This window comes from Suncus etruscus, chromosome 19, assembly GCF_024139225.1.
Source record: "Suncus etruscus isolate mSunEtr1 chromosome 19, mSunEtr1.pri.cur, whole genome shotgun sequence".
Classification (NCBI taxonomy): domain Eukaryota; kingdom Metazoa; phylum Chordata; class Mammalia; order Eulipotyphla; family Soricidae; genus Suncus; species Suncus etruscus.
The window spans coordinates 41393727-41414421 of record NC_064866.1 but is presented as its reverse complement, the minus strand read 5'-3'; the positions used below and the strand labels follow the sequence as shown (position 1 = coordinate 41414421).

Below are 20695 nucleotides of genomic sequence, written 5' to 3'. Positions count from 1 at the left end.
TGGACGAGGTTGACATTAAAAAAAAAAAAATCACAACATATTCCTATTAGATTTTCACTCAATTAACATTCCTCAGTAAAGAAGGCACATTCTGCTATTAGTGACAATTTTCAAAATAGGGGAAGGCAATGTTCTCAGAAACTGAACCGCTTAGTGGTCCTCAGTACATCTATTTCCTGCCCACTCAAGAGAACAAATCCCTTCACTGATGCACCTGATGGCAAAGGACTGACAGAAAGGGAAACTGGAGTTTACTAGAGTATTTTTGTTCACCATTCATGTATCTGCCATATTAACAGATGACACAGGCTGAAAGGGTTGAAAAGAAACTAGATTTGGGTATTTTCCTCACTAAACTTTGTTTTAAATGGATAAAACAAAAAGTTGTAATAATTCTCAGAGACAATAGAGATGAGGGCTAGAAGGACCAGGACCGGATCACAATATGAAGCTCACCACAAATAATGTTGAGTGCAGTTAGGGAAATAATTGCACTAACAACTATCATGACAATCTTAATGAGCGAGAGAAGTAGAATGTCTATCTCGAATACAGGCAAGGTTTGGGAAAGGGGGGGGGCATTGGTGGTGGGAACGTTGCATTGATGAAGGGGATGTTCTGTTTATGACTGAAACCCAACTACAATCATGCTTGTCATCATGATGCTTTAATAAAATTTTTATTAAAAAAAAGAAACAGGCATTCTTCTCCCATGTCTGCAATTCATAGTCTAATATAAGCAAATATTTCCCACTCCAATAGAATTCTATCTTATTATAATTAGCATTCTATGTATCTGTGTCCCATACTATACTAAAAAGTAGATGAAGAAATATAAGAAATATGAGAACATAGTTTTATTTCTGCCTTGGAAGTTGGAAGTATAAACAATATTCAGAAAGAACACTGTTACTCTCAGGGCCTCTACCATGGAAGAACAAAATGGGTATAAAACAGATTGGATGAGAAATGAAAGGCATAGATTTTAATCTAAATTCTACCATATCTAGTTCTTTCTGTGGATATATGGTGCTCCATTTTCTATTCTCTAGTTGTCTCATCCGTAAAAGTGATCCCAGATGATATGTGAGATCCCATCCGCTGGTAAAATACCACTATCAGCAACATTTTCAAAACCATCTCAGAAAGACCAGAAAACAGCTGCTTTTTTTTTAGAAGAAAGCTCCATTCAAATAGAGATGATAAACCTAGTTAGAAATCAATAAGCAGGAAAATACTGACGGGTTACTGTATGTTCCTATCTGCATCCTTTCTGAAAGGCCATTATTATGTTGATAAACTATGCCATCATTTGAACCCACACAATTAATATGGGAAATCAAACCATCCAAGCAAAAAGTCTACAACAGCCAACTGAGAAGAAAGGTCTGTGTGTGTATCCTCCAGCTGAGACTGTGTCTCAGACATCCTGCAGCATGTGAAGTCTTACCAGGAGGGTCTCGGCAGATGTAGCAAATGTACTGCTCGGGAATGCTCTCCTCCAGCAGCCCCATGCACACGCTGTGCTGCCAGCACAGGCACTCTTCACACTGGAACAGAGGAGAGCCTAGAAGCAACCTTTGACTTGCTACGAACAGAGCCCCTTTCCTTTCACCAGCTGGCTTACTCTCTCGCTGCCGCCGCCAGCTCTTATTCCATATATTCAAGGCAATGATTTTAGATAAAGTTGTTTTTTTCTTTAAAAACTTTTATTTTCAGCACTGTAATTTACAATGCTATTAACAGCAGGGTGGCTGGCATGAATTTTTCCAGCACCAGGCCTCCCACAAGTGTTCGTTTCCTCCGTCATTACCCCAGCACGTCCCCATCCTGTTTTACCTACTGCCAACCTCCAATAGCTTCTTACTAGAAACCAGTTCTCAGTTTCTGTTGATTTTGGGTAACTGTTATTCCTCTACTATGTGTCGCTATATCCTGTATATATAAAGAAACATAACATGGGATAAACTTTTCCTTAGTCAATTGTTTCTTGCTACATGTGCTAATAAATTGATAAATTACCTAAATTATAAAAATATTCTCAGAACTTCTTCCCTCCTCTAATTCCTACTGATTTTTAGGTAATATCCTTAAAACTCTTTTATTACTTTAACTCCCTTATTGGCAAAACCACTGAAAATGGGGAGGAAATAAAGAAATTTCTTTACTCTTCATTCTTGTAACTAAGGTCTTCAGATCTTCCAAATTTCATCACAAAATATATTTTTTGTTTGTTTGTTTTTGGGTCACATCTAGAAGTGCTCAAGGGGTTACCCCTAGTTCTGTGCCCCCGGTAGGCTTGGGGGACCATATGGGATGCCGGGATTCAAAGCAGGTCGGCCATGTGCCAAGGCAAACGCACTACCCACTGTGCTTTTGCTCCAGCGCACAAAATACATTTTCTTCGTGATACTCTTCAGAGAGGTTGCTTGTAATTGTTGACATTTACAACAAAGGTTCCCCTTAGTTTCTGGTACTACTTTTGATTCACTAGCAGTATGTAGTTATAACTATGCAATGGAAATGACTAAACAACAGGGATCCTCAACGGAGAGTTTCAACAATTTTAGCTCTTAAAATAAAGTCCAGCTCCAGCTCAGAGTCAGACAGCAGAACTACCGGGTAGGGTCCTTGCCTTGCATGCAGCCAACCCCAGCTTGCTCTCTGGTGCCTAGCAGGGTCCCTCCTTCTCTGTCAGAGTGACTCCTCAGAGCAAAGTCAAAGTAACCCATGAGCACCATGGGGTGCAGCTTCAAAACAAAACAAGTAAACATGCTGAAACGTTAGAGACTTCCATCTTCAATCAGGGGGTTAATAACCAGAAAGCAGAAGGCTTTTGCCTTCTGAGAACTGCTGAGAACTAACTCCACTCAGTATGACAGGGAATGAGGCTTACCTGGATCATGAAGCCATTCTCCTCGTCCATCTCACAAATGCATCGCACAATTTCATTGAGGGCATCGTCTTCATCCTGAGATTCCTCGAAATTGGTAGAATCAAAGTCCTGAGTATATTCATCACCACTCAGAAGTAAACTCTCTGTTGAAGAGTCATCCAGGAATTCCACATCTGATAAGTCTAGAATATATAAAAAGTATACTCAGCTTATTTTTTTTTATGTAAAAGGGAGTTATAGAAAGACTAAATTCTGACAAAAAAAAAAAAAAAAAAAAACAAAACCCAAAAACATGGGAATAAATTTCCACTGGACAAAGTAACAAATGCTTATTAAAGCTTAGGTAAAGTTGACTGTTTTAAATCTTCATCCATACATTGTTACATTACTATAATTCAGAAAATATCCCTTATAGTTATTTATTACACAGATTGTACCCTGTATATCACTCTACATCTTATAATTGGGAAGAATGCAAACCTGACATATTTTGGCAAAGGTATAAAAACATCAGAGCAATGATTATGATGTATGTACAGACTGTATTAAGACTCAATGGCCCAAATTGGGGGGGGGGACACACAGAACTTCTCCCCAATTATCCCTCCTATAAAAACTCTAATTAAAAATATTTCAACAGCCACATGCTTATTTTAAAGAAACAAGTAGACTACCCAGAGTGGGCTTAAAAGGAATTAGTCCTGGAAGGGAGAAGGCAAAAACTGAACAAGAAAACACATCAACCTATTATATATCATACGAGGTACTCAGAAGGATAAAACAGGACACGAGCTCATCAATATGTTCTCAGATTTTACACTGAGATGCAGACCCTACACTCCTGGGATTTTGCATCATGACACCATCCATTAATGTTCATTCCTTCATGCTGGCCGCTCGCTGCTGGAGCTCTAATCCCAAACCATGGCTTGCAGTATCTAGAGTTATGCAAGTCTCTGCTGCTGCTGCTGAAAAAGTGAGATGCCAGAGTCCTCACACTTTCTTTCTGCTGTTGGACTGACTGACCAGAAAATCTGAGCAATCCTAAACTGTAAGCTTCTTTACAATGTCTGACATGTGCTTCTGTTTAAGTAAGGATACCTCATATACAAGTGTGTTTAGATCAGTGATTTGTAACAATATAGGAGTTTTAGTATAGAAACATGTATGATGAGAAATTCAGAGTGCATCTTTAAGACTATTTTTAATACTTAGATAACAAAAGATTTATCTATACTGGAATTAAGATAGGCACCGGTTTGAACTTTCAATTCTAATACCTAATAGATTAGAAAGTTGCAAGACCTACAAGTTTCCACTTAAATATCTATGCAATAATAATGATATTTACCTTAAAGGTTGGCAGCAAATATATTTTAAAATATTTTTTGAAACTTATAGATAGGAACGGAAACTAAAAATAAACGTATTTTCTTAACTATAAAAGAACTAATTAAGTTACTTCTTATATAAAAAGTAGTTCAAATTTCTAACATCAGAATTTAGTATCTGCTTATAGAATGAATTCAGTTGTGTGATCTGCTCAAAAAGCCTCTCAATAAAGTATTATTCTCAGTTACATATTTAAAAATTCAAAAACTTGTTTTAAACATTAAATGGTTACACATACTTTCACCACTAAGATCAACTGACAAAATTGCCCTTGGGTACTGATAAGATGTGTTTTTCTCCGTAAACATGCTTCGCAGAGCCAGAGAACTCCCAGTCAGTGGAGAAGAGCTCCTTTCCAAAAATTCTAGGGAACTGTCTTCATAGTCTGAATAGTCTGCAACATAAAATTCACAACGAAATATTAATAAAGTATCATGCAATCAAAAAGTCACTATAATGACCAGATTTCAAGATAGATAAAACAACCATACTATTACTCTCTTTTCTCAACTAGAAATAGCTATAGGTTATTATAAATCTGCTGAGTTCAGATAGAACAATTGAAAAATAAAACCAGGCAGTATTTATATGGTAAGCACTATCCTTTTCTAACTGGTACCTATGGACTCTTGTTACATACTCCAGAAGTAAACAATTAGTATTTCTACATTTTTCTCTCAATTACAATGACAGACAGCTAAATCTATAGTAAATCGTACAAGATAGAAAATTTTTTTCAGAATATTAAGTAGGGTCTTATGCTGCCTAGCATGCCAGTTATTATAGTAATGATCTGAGCATTTAATTTTCAGCAAAATATCCTCTGCACAAAATTAACTAGTCCTGAAAGAGCTGAGAATAGTTTGAGTAATGTCAAGATAAATATCCCTCCATGTTAGTTGAGAAAATGGTAGTGAGTGGATATATTTAGAATATGCAGTTGTGCTCAAGAGATGAGCAAATGCCCACCCAGGGGTTCCCAGTCTCTCAATTAAGTTGACAAAGATGGTCAACCGAGACAGGTCAGAGAATAAGTAAGAGCTGAAACACATTGGAGAAAACTGAAGAAAGCATACAATGGGAAAACAAGTGTTATGAGAAAAGAATAAGAACAAGGCTGTTGTGTGTACTGAGGATCTACTCTGTTGAAGTCTCCACTTATTTATCCATACATTGTGAATAACAATATTTACCTTAAAGGTTGGCAGTAAGTATTTTTTAAAGATATTTTTTAAACTTATAGATCAGAACAGAAACTAAAAATAAGCATCTTCCTTAATTATGGAATTATTGGTTATGGAAGGTTGAGTAACACTTCCCAAAGATATTTATAACTAATCCCTGGAACCTGCAAATACGTTAGATAACATGGTACAGGAAATTAAAGTAGCTAACAGCTGACTTTGTGATTAGGGTTATTATGTGACCATAATACTGGGTAGGGCTCTTGCCTTGCACTTCAGTTCCATCCCTGGCATCCCATATGGTCCCCCGAGCCCACCAGAAGTGAGTGCAGAGCCAGAAGAAATCCTTGAGCACTGCAGGATGTGATCCTCCTCCTCCAAAAATAGGATGATTATATAGAATTATTTGGGTGTACCCATTGTAATCACAATCACAAGCATCCATAAAGGTAACTAGGGATCGGCAGAAATTCAGTGTCTGAGTAATGTAAAGTAAGCAAAACTTGAAAGGCCATTAATGGCTTTGAAGAAGGGAAGGCACAAACCAGTACATAGGCACAGAAGCTTCTGGAATTTGGAAAAGACAAGAAAATGGAGTCTCCTCCAGAGACACAAAAGACAATTCTACTGATATTTTCTGTTTAGTCCAGTGAGATTCACTTTAGAATTCTAACATGAGAACTTAAAGTATTTGTGTTGCTTTAAGTCACTGATGCAACATGACAGCAAGCATCCTCCTAATCACAGCAGGAGACTCGTGCTAGATAGCCTATGGCTTTAATGCATTTGAGTCTGCGCAGTCATTTAATAAGGAGACAACAGGTGTTAGTATTATTTTGAAAATGAAATAGACACAAAATAAGTTCAAGTACATTGTTCAAGAATTACTAAAGCAAACAATGGCAAAGCTCACGCTCAAACCCATACAAGCCTGACTAAAAAAAAGCCTGCCTACTCTTAACTAAAAGGTGGCTTCAACATGTATGAGTTCCCAAACTGGAAAGCTAGCCAGAACAGAATTACCCCTTCAGTAGGTCAGGGTGACAAGTTTTCTGAGGGAACACTCCCAAATGATGACAATAATATTAAGAAACAGAGAAACCTATTAATAACACAGCAAATGCCAGTGCTATTCCATTCACCATAACTTCAAAGTAACTGCACTGTTTGCCCATACCCTGTTGTTACCTTGTCATGGAAAAGCCCATTATCAAAGGAGCTTTGTTAAGTTCTTTACCATTATTACTATATTGCAGCCTAACAATGTTGTTTTTAGGCTGCACCTAGTGTTGCTCAGGGTTTATAATTGCCTGCTCATGTTTCATTTGTATTAAAATGTTACATGATCATTATTGTTTATTGAGGTTCTATTAAATGTCTGCTCAAATGTTTATTGAATGGCAGCTTCTGGTTTTTACCTCTATTTTTATTGAACTTGCAACTTTCCCATTTATTATAATTACCCGATTTAAGCACAGTGATTACAAAATTGTTCATGATTGAGTTTCTGTCATATAATGTTCACCAGTGTACTTTTCCTGCCACCAAAGTCCCCAGTTTCCCTCACCTTCACCCAGGCTCACCTGTTTCAGCAGCGGACACTTTACTTCTCTCTCTGTACACTGTTTTGCACTCCCATTCATTGAAGGGTACCGTGCATTATCACTTTATTCTCTTTCAGCACCCAGTTCTTGTTCAGTGATCAGTTCCAACTAACATTGTCATAGTGGACCCTCCTCTTCCCTAACTACATTCACTGCTCTTTGTGGCAAGCTTCCTACAGTGGACTGATCCCTCTGACCCTATCTCTATTGTCTCTGGATATTATTACCATACTATCTTTTATTTCTTTTTCTTATATCACACAAATAAGTGAGACTATTCAATGTAAATCCCTCTTCCTCTGACTTATTTCACTCAGCATAGTAGTCCCCATATTCATTCATGTGTAAACAAAGTTCATAACTTCACTTTCCCTAGCAACTGCATAGTATTCCATTGTGTGGATAGACCAGTTTCTTTAGCCACTCAGCTTCTGCACTTCAGAGGAAAGTATCTTGGATACAAAGACTAACCATGTGATGGGAAAAACTATTTACCCAATATCCATCAGATAAGAGTTTAATATCTAAGATATACACAAAGATATAAGGCACTGATAGAAGTTAGCAAGAAAAAAAAAATCTAACCCCATCCAAAAATGGGGAGAAGAAATAAACAAACATTTCCTCAAAGAGGAAATAAGATGGACAAAAGGCACATGAAAAAAATGCTCCACATTACTAATCATTAGAAAGATGCAAATCAAAACATCAGTGAGATATTATCTCATACCAGAGATTGGCACACATCACAAAGAACAAGAACCACCAGTGCTGACGTGCTGCGGGACATTCACTCACTGCTGGTGGTAATGTAGACTGGTCCAACTTTTATAGAACACAAATGTAGAAAACAAATAATCAATATGGAATTTCTTTAAAAAACTAAAAATAGAGCTCCCATCTGATCCAGCAATTCCACTGATAGGGATATACCCTAGAAATACAAAAACATCATGCAGAAAAGCACTCTCTGCATTCCTTTATTAGTCACAGCACTATTTGTAATAGCCAGAATCTGGATTTATAATTTTGTTAAAGCACAAAATTGGGATGATTTTGAGCTTTGATTCAAATACAAATCTATATGTCAATCATCTATATCCCTTACACACTTTTAAGCACCTTCTCAAGATTTTATCGTTGTGGGTGCTTGTATGGGGGTATTTTTGTTTGTTTTGTGATTCTAGGACCAGATTCTGCATGCCCAGCGCTTAATCCTAGCTTTGCTCAGAGATTACTCCTAAAAGAGTTTATGGGGCATATGTGGTGCTGGAATAGAACCTGTAAAAATAGTAAAGCAATGCAAGTGCTTTACTGGCTGTATTTCTCTCTAGTTTCTCTTTCTGGTTCTTAACATCTTATTTTCTTTTCCAGTAGTACAGTTAAGTTTTTTAGATGTTATTTAGATGATTTCTAAACATACAGGGATTTTCATTGTATCTTATTTAGTTTTTGGTCTGGGGGCCACAAAAAATAAATACATTATGAAATAAAATGCTCAGAGCATATTCTTGGCTCTGTGCTCAGGCATCTCTCCTGGAGAAAACAGACACCATAGGGGATAAGGATGCACCCCTTTCAGCAACATGAAAGACAGCACACTGTCTGACGTCCAAGCCTCATTTTAGTTTTGATATAGATTTTAATTTACAAGATTGTAGTCAGACATCATGCTCTGCATCATACCTTTAAAATGTGTTGGTATTTTCTTAAAATTTCATCTTGTGTTCATTTTTGTGTTTGTGTCTTTTTAGGAAACTCTTTATTACAGTAATTAAATTCACTGTCCTGAGGTCAATGCTGTTGCAGCAATCTTTCTTACCAATAAAGAAGGTTTTAAGTTTTTTAATTACTTAAAATAATATTGATCAAAATTTAGAAATCACTGATTTAGAAAGAGAAAAGGCCAATTAAACCTTGAGCGTTTTATGATAACATTTCTAGGAATGCACTTTGCTTTAATGACTATTTTCATACAAATATAACTTTTAATTTTCCAATTTTCCTTCTAATTAACATTTGCTCACCATGTTTTTCCCAATACCGCATTTTCCGGCGTATAAGATGACTTTTGAAATGAAAAAAAAAGTCAGCTGAAAATTGGTGGTCATCTTATACGCCGAGTATATTCAGAAAAACATTTCAGAATCGTCTGGATATTGCCATCAAACGAATTTCCAACTCGATCCTGCACCAATCACTGCAAGGCTGCTCGGACCGCCTCTCTAACTCAGCCAATCCAAGCAGGCTTTTTATGCATGCAAATTATACAGTGTTCTGTACCGAATCTACACTGTCAAAAGCCTGCTCAGATGGGCCAGAGTCAGAGAGGAAGTCTATGACAGTAGAACCTTTGAATTTTTGCTTGTTGTGATTGGCTCACTGTGGGACATTACAGTTGCAGCACAGGAATGTTCTGTCTGATACAGCAAATATAGGCCTAAACCTACGTTTTAACTGCAAAATTAGGGGGTCGTCTTATATGCCCGGTCAACTTATATGCCGGAAAATACGGTACTTTTATTTATAATATTGTCTAAACTTCTCCATTCTCATATTTGAATTTCTTGAAAATAACATATAACTGGATTTATGAACCCTAGGTGATAATCATATATAATTACAGATATAATTGTGCTTCTTTAGTTTTTTGTTTTTGGGCTATAACCTGATTTACTTCAGGGTATGTGATATCTGACCATCTAGTGGTGGTCAGCAGTAATTCCTGATGCAGAGCTTCGATTCTTCCCAGAAATGCCCAAAGAGAAAACCATATGGTTCCAGACACCAAAACTGGAGGCTCCCAGATGGCCCCACCCTTTTGAGCCAAGTCCCTGTTTTGAGGGTTTTCTCATTACATTTCTTCCAGTTTTCTTTGGAAATTTTACTCTACGTTCCAATTCTCTTTGTATTTATGTAAGAAATTCTAATAAGTAGAATCTACTATTAGAATCTAAAAGCAATTGCATTTCTTTCATGCTTCCAAAACAACGAATACAAGTATGACCCTCCCAATTGTTTTATTATTATTGTCGATATTTTTGTTCTCTATTAGTTTGTTCTTATCTTTACACAATATCAGAATAATTTAAAGACTAGATATTAATATTTAAAATTTTTTTTGTTTGTTTTTGGGTCACACCCAAGAGCGCTCAGGGGTCACTCCTGGCTCTATGCTGAGAAATTGCTCCTGGCAGGCTTGGGGGGCCATATGGGATCCAGAATTCGAACCACCGTCCTGCATACAAGGCAAACGCCCTGCTTGTATGCCATCTCTCTGGCCCATAATATTTATACATATTTACATTTTCTTTGCTTATGATTTTTTTTTGGCCTCTTTTGACAACATTTTCCTTTTGCCCTTACGTACAGGATTAGGATATGCCCTAAAGACAAATTACTGATAAAAAAGCCTTCCATCCCCACCATAAAAGTATCTTTATTTTACTTTCAGCTTTGAAAGTTAATTCAAGAAACTACACAGTAAATTCTAGACAGTGATTATTTTAATACGCTGAAAGGTAATTTGGCAGGATAGAGTTCGACATATGCTGAAAATGAAAGCTTTTAGTCATCTCCAAGGATTTGTTTACAGACACCACAGTAAAACAGTCACACTTTTCCAAAATTAGCAAGACAATGAAAACCCAATTTGGATTTTTGATAAATCATCAAAAGAAAGTTTTCTATTCTCAACAACTAAAGGATCTTTTTATAGCTCTATTTTGGTAAAAGAATAGAAGAGAAGTGAAAGAGTCTCAGTTTTTTTTTTAAATGTGAAACACCATTTTAGATACCATGTTGCTTAGATTTCTTTTTCTTCTTTTTCTTCTTTTTCTGTTTAGGTTTGTAGTGATCTTTGTCTCTCTTCTCTTTTTTCTCCTTATCCTTTTCTTTTCTCTTCCCTATATGACAAAAGTGAGTAAATTAGTAGTCAATATTGATCCTGAGTTGTTCCTTTGTGATTAACCTAAAAGCAGCATTTATGTTTTAATCAGCTATTCCAGTCACCTGCCCAGAGTGGATGAATTCAATTAAACTGTTCCTGTCATGAGTCTGGAACTCCTGATTAGATTATTGGACTATAAGAGGGGATCTTCATTAGCAGTGTTGAGAAATCCCAACTCCTGACACCTTAAAGTTAATACAGACAGTAGTTAAAAATCTATAAATGAGTAATATAACTCAGCTTCCTGACGTGGTTAAAAAAAATAAAACTTCATAATTTAAGAAAACTTTAACTGAGAAGACTCAGCATTTCCAATAAAATTTAATAAATCTTTATTAGAAAAGTAACAATGAACTCTTGAAAAAATAAAAAAAATCAATCCAAAATTCATTTCATTTAACGTTAAATTTCCCATTCTGTACAAGAATGAATACTGAGAAATCAAAGAACAAACTTAGACTAACATCCCCCAACATTTTAACAATACTTCGTTGAATTATATCCACATTAACAAATACAAATGTTACTTTCCTATAGTATTTTATCTAAAATCAACTCACAGTTTATTCTAGTTTACTACTACCTTAAGTATTTTAGACTGTCATTCACTATTTCAAAAGTTTCAATCACTATAGAAAACTAAAAAAAGACAGAAAAATTAGTGAGATTTTTAGTAAGACTAAAGAAAGTCTGGGGAAAAAAGGATTTCACTCTTTATCCAATTTTCTAAATTTCAACAATGTTAAATGGTGGCCTATTTTTAAATAGCCATAATTTTAATTAAAAAAATTTTTAAAGCACAAAGTTATCAAAGAAAACCCTAGATGGTGAACACACAGAACTAGATATCTTTCAAAAAAAATCATATATCACTAATAAACACTAACCAGGTGATCATTTACACATAAAGAACCAACACATAAAAATAAGGGCAAATTATGGCCTTCCTTGCTGAAGCTTTCTATTTTTTTTCACTTAAAGATTACTTTCTATTCATACCAAATGCTGTTGAGCTTTTTTCTTCCAATTTCACTTTTTTCTCTGTTTTCAATATTCCTGTAAGTGTAGGAGAAAATATGCACACTTAGTCAGAAAAGGCTGAATGCATGGGACAATGTTTTAAATTACAATGGCTCACAGACTCTACATCAGCTCTTTATCCCCACACTAATAATAATGAAACTGGATTTCTTTTTCACCTTAGAAAACTGTTAGACATAGTTTTTGTTCTGTCAGATTACTTGCACCCAGATCCAAATAAGGCTCCCCCACTGATTATAGGCTGTGTGACTGAGGATGTAATGTATTCCCTCCTTGTGTTTGTTTCCCTTCTGCCAATAGGAGTAGGTAGATGGTTGTGTTGTGATGAGTTATACAAAAGAGAGTACCTAAAAGGTTCAGTAGAGTGTCTGATGCTGAAATGCACTAGTGTTGTTGGACAGGAAACATTTTACTTAGGTAATAGTCATGGCATAAATGACATGCAGGTCGAATTCATGAAATATTAAACTTCACACAAAGAACATTAGTTTTTAATAATTTGTATCATGTGTTAGAAATCATATTTAACCTTTCTTGCCTAACTTGTACCTCTGCTTTTGGTAAGGATAAATTTCAAAAGAGAACTAGTTACAAATCTTACTGTCTACACAAAGGTTTATTAATGCAAGGAATATACGTCCTTAACAATATCCAGGGAATGATTACATAAAGCCACACAGCTCATATATGCATTTCACCAAGCTTCTCAATTTACATTCAGCCTTCCCAACACTGTCTTAAAGTTGCATGTGTGTTAACTTAAAGAAACACAAAGGTAGTTTCAATCTACTAAATTATGTTTTATTATAACCAATTATAAAGTATTTGACTTAAAGATGCCAATATGGTATTGAAAAAGCTTGTATTTTATCTATTCATCTTGCTTCAATACTTATACATTAAATGTAGAAAATACCACAACTTGATTAAATATAGTAAGCTTCCAATAAGCATGTTTTAAATTAAGAATATGATTTCCTATGACAATAAGATATTAGCTGAAAACAATACAATCTTCCTTATTATAATGTCAATTAAATTAATGCACATCCTTTTTACTTACCGTATTTGCCGGCATATACGATGACCCTTCAACCCATGAAAAACTTCCTAAAAGTCAGGAGTCATATTATATGCTGGTATACGGCATGCTGAAACTTGTTCCAGCTTCAGGAATGAGTGATCTGCACCCCTCTTACGTTTAAGAAGTAACTTACTTTTAAGACTTTTAGGGAGTTTTTCATGGGTTGAAGTGTCATCTTATATGCTGGCAAATACAGTACTCATAAAAATTCTACCTACCTGATACACATTGTTAAAAATGATTAAAACATTAACAATGCAAACACAGAGTATTTTCTCCTTTCTCCCTAAATCCTCATTATTCAGGCAAACAATTCATAGGGGGAAAAAAAAACTAGGGCCAGAAAGATAGTATTGCACGTAGGGGCTTGCCTTGCATGCAGCCAGCCACCTATGGTTCAATCCCTGGCATCTCATACAGTCTTTTGAGCATCATTTTGATTAATCTCTGAGTACATAGTAAGTTCAGAGCATTGCTGGGTGTGTTCCAAACCCCCAAATCCCCTCAAAAAAGATAAAATTCAGAAGGAGCCATTTGTTAATTACTGCATCCTGGGCACCTTAATTCTCTGAAGCACTGAATCCTCTGGACAAAACAGTAGAACATATCTAAGAACCCAAAGAACTTCCTGCTAGGGCTCAGTTAACAAACGAGAATATATACGCTCCCTCAGATATCTGAAATACAGAACAGTCATAAACTAACTGCCTTGGAAAGAACACTTAGAAGAGCGATTCCTAAATCAAAATTTGGGGGACTAACAAAGGTTTGTCAACATCTTTTACATAAGAATACTAAAATATTCATCTAGGCAGTAAAAGAAAGATTTTTATATAAAGAAAATATAATATACTCACTAATTAATTTTTCATATATAAGTTCATTAAATGGTACTTATCCAACTTATGCCAGAATATCGTACTAAAATATTAATTTGTAAAATACTGAATTTAACTAAGTTGTATGTAAATACAAAAAAAATAGAAACAAAAACTCCCCAACAGTACTATTTAAAGAAAAAGATAGAATACTGACCCTCACCTGCCTGTATATCATTCAATACTAAGTAATATAATTTCTCAAACTCTTTATAGTATGCTAATTATGTCATATTCTTATAGCTAAAAAGGCGGATATCCGAGACTCTCCATGGAAAACCCAGGCTCTCTCTAAGCCATGGCCATTTGGTATGGGGGTGGAGGTAGATTTCAAAGTTCCTAGTTATAGATTTGTTCTCTAACACAATTCTGAGAGGAAAACAAAGGGGAAACTACTCTGCAACAGGCTTTCAAGAAGTAAATGTAGGAGCCTGGAGGATACAAACAGTTCAGTGGAAAAGTACCTGCTCTGCAGATATACAGTGATCAGAACCCGTCAATCCCTGGCACTGCCCATTAGCCAAGTACTAGCCCTGAGACACTGCCATTCCTACAATATGCGTGAGCTCTGTAACATGCTAACCAAGTGCATGTATGCACCAGAAAAGAGCAAAACACCCAGGGCACTAGAACCAGAGTATGTACGCTCACAGTAAGCAAGTGCAACTAACTGTCAGTCTCCTTACAACAACACAGGAAAGAGACAAAAAAAATGAAAGGAAAAAATGAATGACAAAATGATGAACAAAACCTGAAGGCCATTTTTAAACAAAACAAAGTAAGACTGGGTAGCTTATCGCATGTTATTTTTGTTTGTTTTATTTCGTTTTGTTTTTGTTTTTGCCGAACTAACCCAGACGAATGCCATGTGCAAAAAGTGCAAATATTGAAGGCCAAAGAGACAGTAGAGTGGGTAACATGAAACCTTCCCAGGTTTGTTAAAAATGTCAAGAAAGAAAGCATGCAGAGACAGAAATTCACAGAAATAGGAAATAGAAATAGAAAAGCGGGCCCGGAGAGATAGCACAGCGGCGTTTGCCTTGCAAGCAGCCGATCCAGGACCAAAGGTGGTTGGTTGGAATCCCGGTGTCCCATATGGTCCCCTGTGCCTGCCAGGAGCTATTTCTGAGCAGACAGCCAGGAGGAACCCCTGAGCACCGCCGGGTGTGGCCCAAAAACCAAAAACCAAAAAAAAAAAAAAAAAAAAAGAAATAGAAAAGCATAGAAATGTAATACAGCAAACACAGATTGTGATCAGACATTCAATCAGGATATATCATAACCTGACTTCCATTTCTTCCCTCAAAAAATAAGACATTAAAATTAAAATGGATAACAAATACATTAGAAAATTCCTTGACCCTACAATTCACACATTTAAGAGCATGTCTTTTCTTGAATCAAGCAAGTAAAGTTGTCAACCATATATCTAGATGATTCTTAGTATTCCACAAGCCTATAAATTTATATTATAAATCGAAAGTCCTTTCACTTTTCCAGAAAATTCTTACTACTTGGACATTTTCAAATAGTTACTTTAAAAAGAAAAAGAATACTGATATATATTCCTATTATTCAGTACACTTCAACAATTATAAGAAATAATAGGAGCCATATCCTTAAGATAATCAGATGTACTTCCACAAACATGCTACCAATTTTGGGGGAAAAATTAGTAAGTTAACACTTGAATAGAAGCAAAAATAATCCTATTAAGTATTTCTATGCACAGTCACAAAACAGTTGGTTTGGCCAACAACTCAGTAATTAGTTCCTTTTGTAGGTCTATATCACAAGGTTACTGTTTAATTAAAATATTTATCAATTTTAAAGATAGTTAAAAAATTTCAAACCCATTATTTAAAAGTTATTTCAATCAAAGTTGACCATAACAATAAACATGTTACATATTCATTATTCCAACAAATGAATATTATACCATATTTACATATTCATAATACCAACAAATTCTTAACTGCTAAGAACTGTTCCTAATGCATCCATCACAAAATTTATCAAAGGTCAATGGATAATTTAGAATTATTTTCAAGAGCGATTCCTGCAGGAGGCAGGAGTAACCCTTCAGCATTGACAGGTGTGGCCGAAATGAGCCCCTGTCCTCAATCTACCTATCTATATTGCTCTTTTTCTGCCACCATATTGGTTCTGCATTTCCCAACCCAACCCCCAAATGCCTTGTGAAGCCATTGAAATGGTTCCTGCCAGACTGAGACAAGGTCTGGAACAGATTCTGACAGTGATGAATCAGTACCAGAACTCTAGGAAGAGAATTACACACACACACACACACACACACACACACACACACACACACACACACACACACACACACACACACAATAGCAAGCTTAGTTGGCAACAGCAGCTGAGCTAGATGAAGTCAAGCAAAACAGAGCTGTAGTGAGAAGGCACGGAAGGCTATGTCCTAACTGGATCTTCGACAGATTACAAGGGCTATTAGAGTCACAGTTCGAAAATGTAATAATATCTCATTTGTCATCACAAAATCAGATGTATAGAAGAGCCCAGTCTCAGATACCCTGATATTTGGGGGAGTGGGGAGAAGCAAAAATGGAAGAATTATCTCATTAAGCACAGCTAGCAGACGCTGAGAAATTTAGAGTTTAAGGTAAAGCTGTCTCAAATATTCAAAAAAACACAGACTCCAAGTGTACAGAAGAGAGTGAAGAGGAAGAGGTTAATGAAACAGGTGTGTGAAAGTTAAGGATATTGAACTGGCCATATTACAAGCAAATGTGTGTGCTGAAAGCACAGGCTGTCCAAGTCCTGAAGAACAACAGTAATGATGTTGTAAATGCTATTAAAACAATGTAACCACTAGGAAAAACTGAGGACCATTTTTTGGTGTATGTTTCAAAGAGTAATTTCAGCTTGATTTCAAAATTATTATCATTAATATTTAATAAAATAATATTTTATATTTTAATTTAATTTTAATTTTAATAATATTAATTTAATAATATTAATTATCATTAATAAAGTTATGGCTTCTTGTATAAAAAATCCTTTTGTGACAAAATGAATAAAGAGAAAATAACTATCCAAAGACAAAATGGATTTAAATTGACACACAGAACAATGAATAAAACTTACAAATAGAAAGAAATGTTTCAATATCTACTAATCTTCAGAAATGGGCAATAATGGTTTAAAGCTAGATATGAAAATGAGACATACAGAATAAATTCACTCTTATAGATAAGATAGAATTGTATAAGCAGTTTTTAATATTAGTTATAATTAAGGAATAAGGTTATTAAAACAGTTACTAAAAAGCTAATTAGCAATTCCAATTATTTTGATTATGTTATCTTTAATATAAGACCACAAGGAAAACTGCAAGTTCTATTCCATACTTCATTTAAGGAGCTGATGAAGTGACTTTAGGGAAGACATTAAATACAATTATGCCCAGTCCTCTTGAACAAAAATCAAGAAACAGTTTTCTTTTTCTCCATTTCAAACCTGACTCAATTAAAACTTCCTTTAGCCATACAAATAAAAAGGAGTAATTTACTGACAAAGAATAAAAAATTAATACAATCCTGTTTCAAAATATGAATACAAAATAATAAATAAAAAGAGATAAAATCTGTTAAGATTAAAATACATATTTGATAAAGTAACTCTGAAACGTTTTCAGATTATAAAAATCTACGTCACAAAATTATTCTCAATATAGGTTGCTGTGATCTCTTAATTTTACATCTTAGAATTCAAAACACATCACTACAACAAATTACATCTGATTTTGGGAGACCCTAACCCAAAACATAGGACTAAATGTAAGATACATTTAAATGTAAGATACATGTATATAATTAAAGCTAAAAATGTCTATGTTAAAATTCCTGTTTATGCTGACACCACCTTTTCTGCTTCAAAGTTCAGAACACCTATCATTATTTTTAGCTTAAGTCATTTCTACTTGATAGAAATTAGAAAAGGAAACAGAGAGAACAGCTACATAAGAGAACTTTAAGTAGATTGATATCTCAAAAAGAGATCGTATTTTAGAAATTAGGTATCAAAAATGCGATTGTGCATCAAAATGTTTACACACTAAAATGCAACCCTAGCTACTTTTAAAATAAATCATTACTACCTGGTGCTGTTGCAACTCCTCTTCCATCAGTAACTGCTTTGAAAGGAGGATTCGGAAGCATCTGCGTGTCTTCTTTATCTATCCTGAGACATTCGTTCTGGTAAGAGGAATCTGGGGCTAGAGGTGCAGAAACTTCCGAACCTCGACTTAAATCAAGAGGGAGACAATGTCCCAGCTTCTCAAGTGGCAAATGTGCATGGTCAGGCACTACACAAAAGTAAAGAACGGAACACAATATTAACGCTGATAACAGATAGAAAATGGATTTTTTTTAAAAGCTACATTAGTTAAACAGTGCTTCGGGTAAAGGCAGCACTCATTATTTGTACCCCCAAAAGAGAAGTCCTTACTAGTCCGAATAACGTTAGAGGAAAAAGCACAAATTAATATTTTTATCATCTACGTTTTAGTGTTCCTCTTCCTTTATGTTTGATTCAATAGGAAATCAATATACATTACCCTCTGATATTACTGTCGTGTCTTGCTGATTTTGAGAACTGATGGAGAATATTTTTCCATCAGTGGTTGGAGAGGGAGGAGAAACCTTTTCTACAGAATCATCAGGCATGGGCAAGGTGGCTAAACGCTGAGATCTTCTTCTCCGCTCACTATGCTTGAAAGGTCTAGGGGGATTCACGGGCTGTGGAGGACCTAGAAAAAGATCTTCAATGTTCACGAAGCAGACACATGCTTGTATCATCATCTTAAAGTATTTTAGAAATCAAAGGGGAAAAAAATGATTCCAATTCTGCCCTGTGATGATGTTATAAGGAACAGCATGTTCCATGGATAGTCCAAGGCAAAACCTGCCTTCATTCACAAATATGTAATTGGAGTTTCTAAAATCTAAACCAAACGAACAGGAACATTAATTTCTGGTAGTTTCCCAAGTGAAAGCTTATTCCCAAGTGCAGTTTATTCTTTAATTGCAGACTGCTGTGGTACTTGAAATTTTTCCTTTAGGAAAATAGTCTCTATATAGTCAAATATCAAAAATATATATACACACATTGTTTTCCATTTTGCTAGATTATAAATCTAGAAACTCTAAAGAGGAAAAGGTAAGGGGCATAAGTGACAAAAATCTGACAAGCATTTGTAGAGTTAGTGTTTCGTTTTGTTTTTTTTTTTTTTTTTACTTCACTTGCCGAAGTAAATTAGATGCAAATAATTTTTTCCCACCCTCATTCCCCCAAATAAATTTTTAGAAATAGATCTTTGGGCCTGATTCATTAAAAAAAAAAACTGAACAGAAACATCTTTTGATATTAATTATGGACAAAAATTAAGAATTTTAAAATCAAGGAGTTCTTGCCTTTATTGTTTGGGATTTTTGAATAATCTGCTGAGTTGTTAAATCTTAACAGGAATGTTTGGAAATTTTTCATTTTAACTTTCTTTATCCTTTTTCTACATGATATAAACAAGTTTATTTAGAACAAGTACGAAAATATAGAGCATTATTTTTAAGTTTATTGAGAAAGAGGTAATATGAGAGGCCCAAAGAGGCTGAGGCTTTGGATAATTATTCAAAATTTTAAAAAGACCTGGTGATAACTGAAAAATAAAATTCTATTGCATAATGTTGTAGTTAGATGAAAATATAAGCAATTTCAAAATAAAACTTATCAATATCACATGACATTATAGTAACTAGTAATGGCATTATTTCATGCCATAATAAAAGTTAAATAAGCACTTCTATCCCCATCCTTTCTGCCCATTTGTTAAAAAACAAAAACCAAAACAATAAAGTATCAAAAATTGATACTTGATCAAAAATTGAAGTATGTTTTTTTTTTTTCAGAAAATGTCAACAGAATGGAAAAGGTATTAATATAGTTGATAAAAATCTCCTTTGACTTAAAAGTAAAATATTAAGAAAATTAATATATTTGATAAAAATCTCCTCTGACTTAATAACACCTTTGACTTAAAAGTAAAATATTAAGATAATATGGCATATGCACTTATTAAACAGGTGTCTAAACAGTTTTCAATAGCAAGAGGTTATTATCTTTTAACAAATGACTTTACAAATAATGGTTTTTCATGTTTCTATTCTAACTTAGAATACTAAGCTAATATGAAAAACACAGAAAATCTTGTCTTATATATTTGTAATATACAGACAGATCAGTGCTGAAAGGTTATTTTTAAAGCTTGTTAACTCTTGAAAGATCAGAGGTCCTGAGACAAAAATCATTTAAACAAGTTCAGTAAAAAAAAAAAAATGAGATCACGGAAGCAGTTTTCTTTCTCTAATAATATTAAATTGAAGTTTGTATTTTAAATCCTAGGATAAGAATGAATAAAATATATTACGCCAAGGGGGATGAGAGACAAGTGGAGACACTGTGTCACGAATGTTCTTGGTGTAAAAGGAATATATCCACATGGGTCTTTCCTTATCTGCTTTTTGCTTAATTTTGCTTTTTGTAATGAATCAGGCCTCTGTGCTCAGATTACAAGTTGAGGAGTCAAACTACAGGGCAATCTGCATTAAATAATGATACAGTT

At 34.8% G+C, this 20695-nt stretch overlaps 1 protein-coding gene and 1 pseudogene across 3 annotated transcripts in view; one reads left to right on the top strand and one right to left on the bottom strand.

Moving 5' to 3' along the window:
• The window catches only part of PHF20L1 (PHD finger protein 20 like 1), a 74182-nt gene that overhangs the window by 6095 nt on the left and 47392 nt on the right, over nt 1-20695 (bottom strand). For all 3 annotated transcript variants that reach the window (XM_049765561.1, XM_049765562.1, XM_049765563.1), the window contains 7 exons: nt 18635-18826; nt 18176-18382; nt 12025-12081; nt 10874-10981; nt 4527-4682; nt 2897-3078; nt 1451-1550 (listed from right to left, as the gene is read on the bottom strand). In XM_049765561.1, the coding sequence (XP_049621518.1) occupies nt 1451-1550; nt 2897-3078; nt 4527-4682; nt 10874-10981; nt 12025-12081; nt 18176-18382; nt 18635-18826 (1002 nt within the window). The remainder of the gene's footprint in view (nt 1-1450; nt 1551-2896; nt 3079-4526; nt 4683-10873; nt 10982-12024; nt 12082-18175; nt 18383-18634; nt 18827-20695) is intronic.
• LOC125997556 (nascent polypeptide-associated complex subunit alpha-like) lies at nt 14586-16884 on the top strand (annotated as a pseudogene).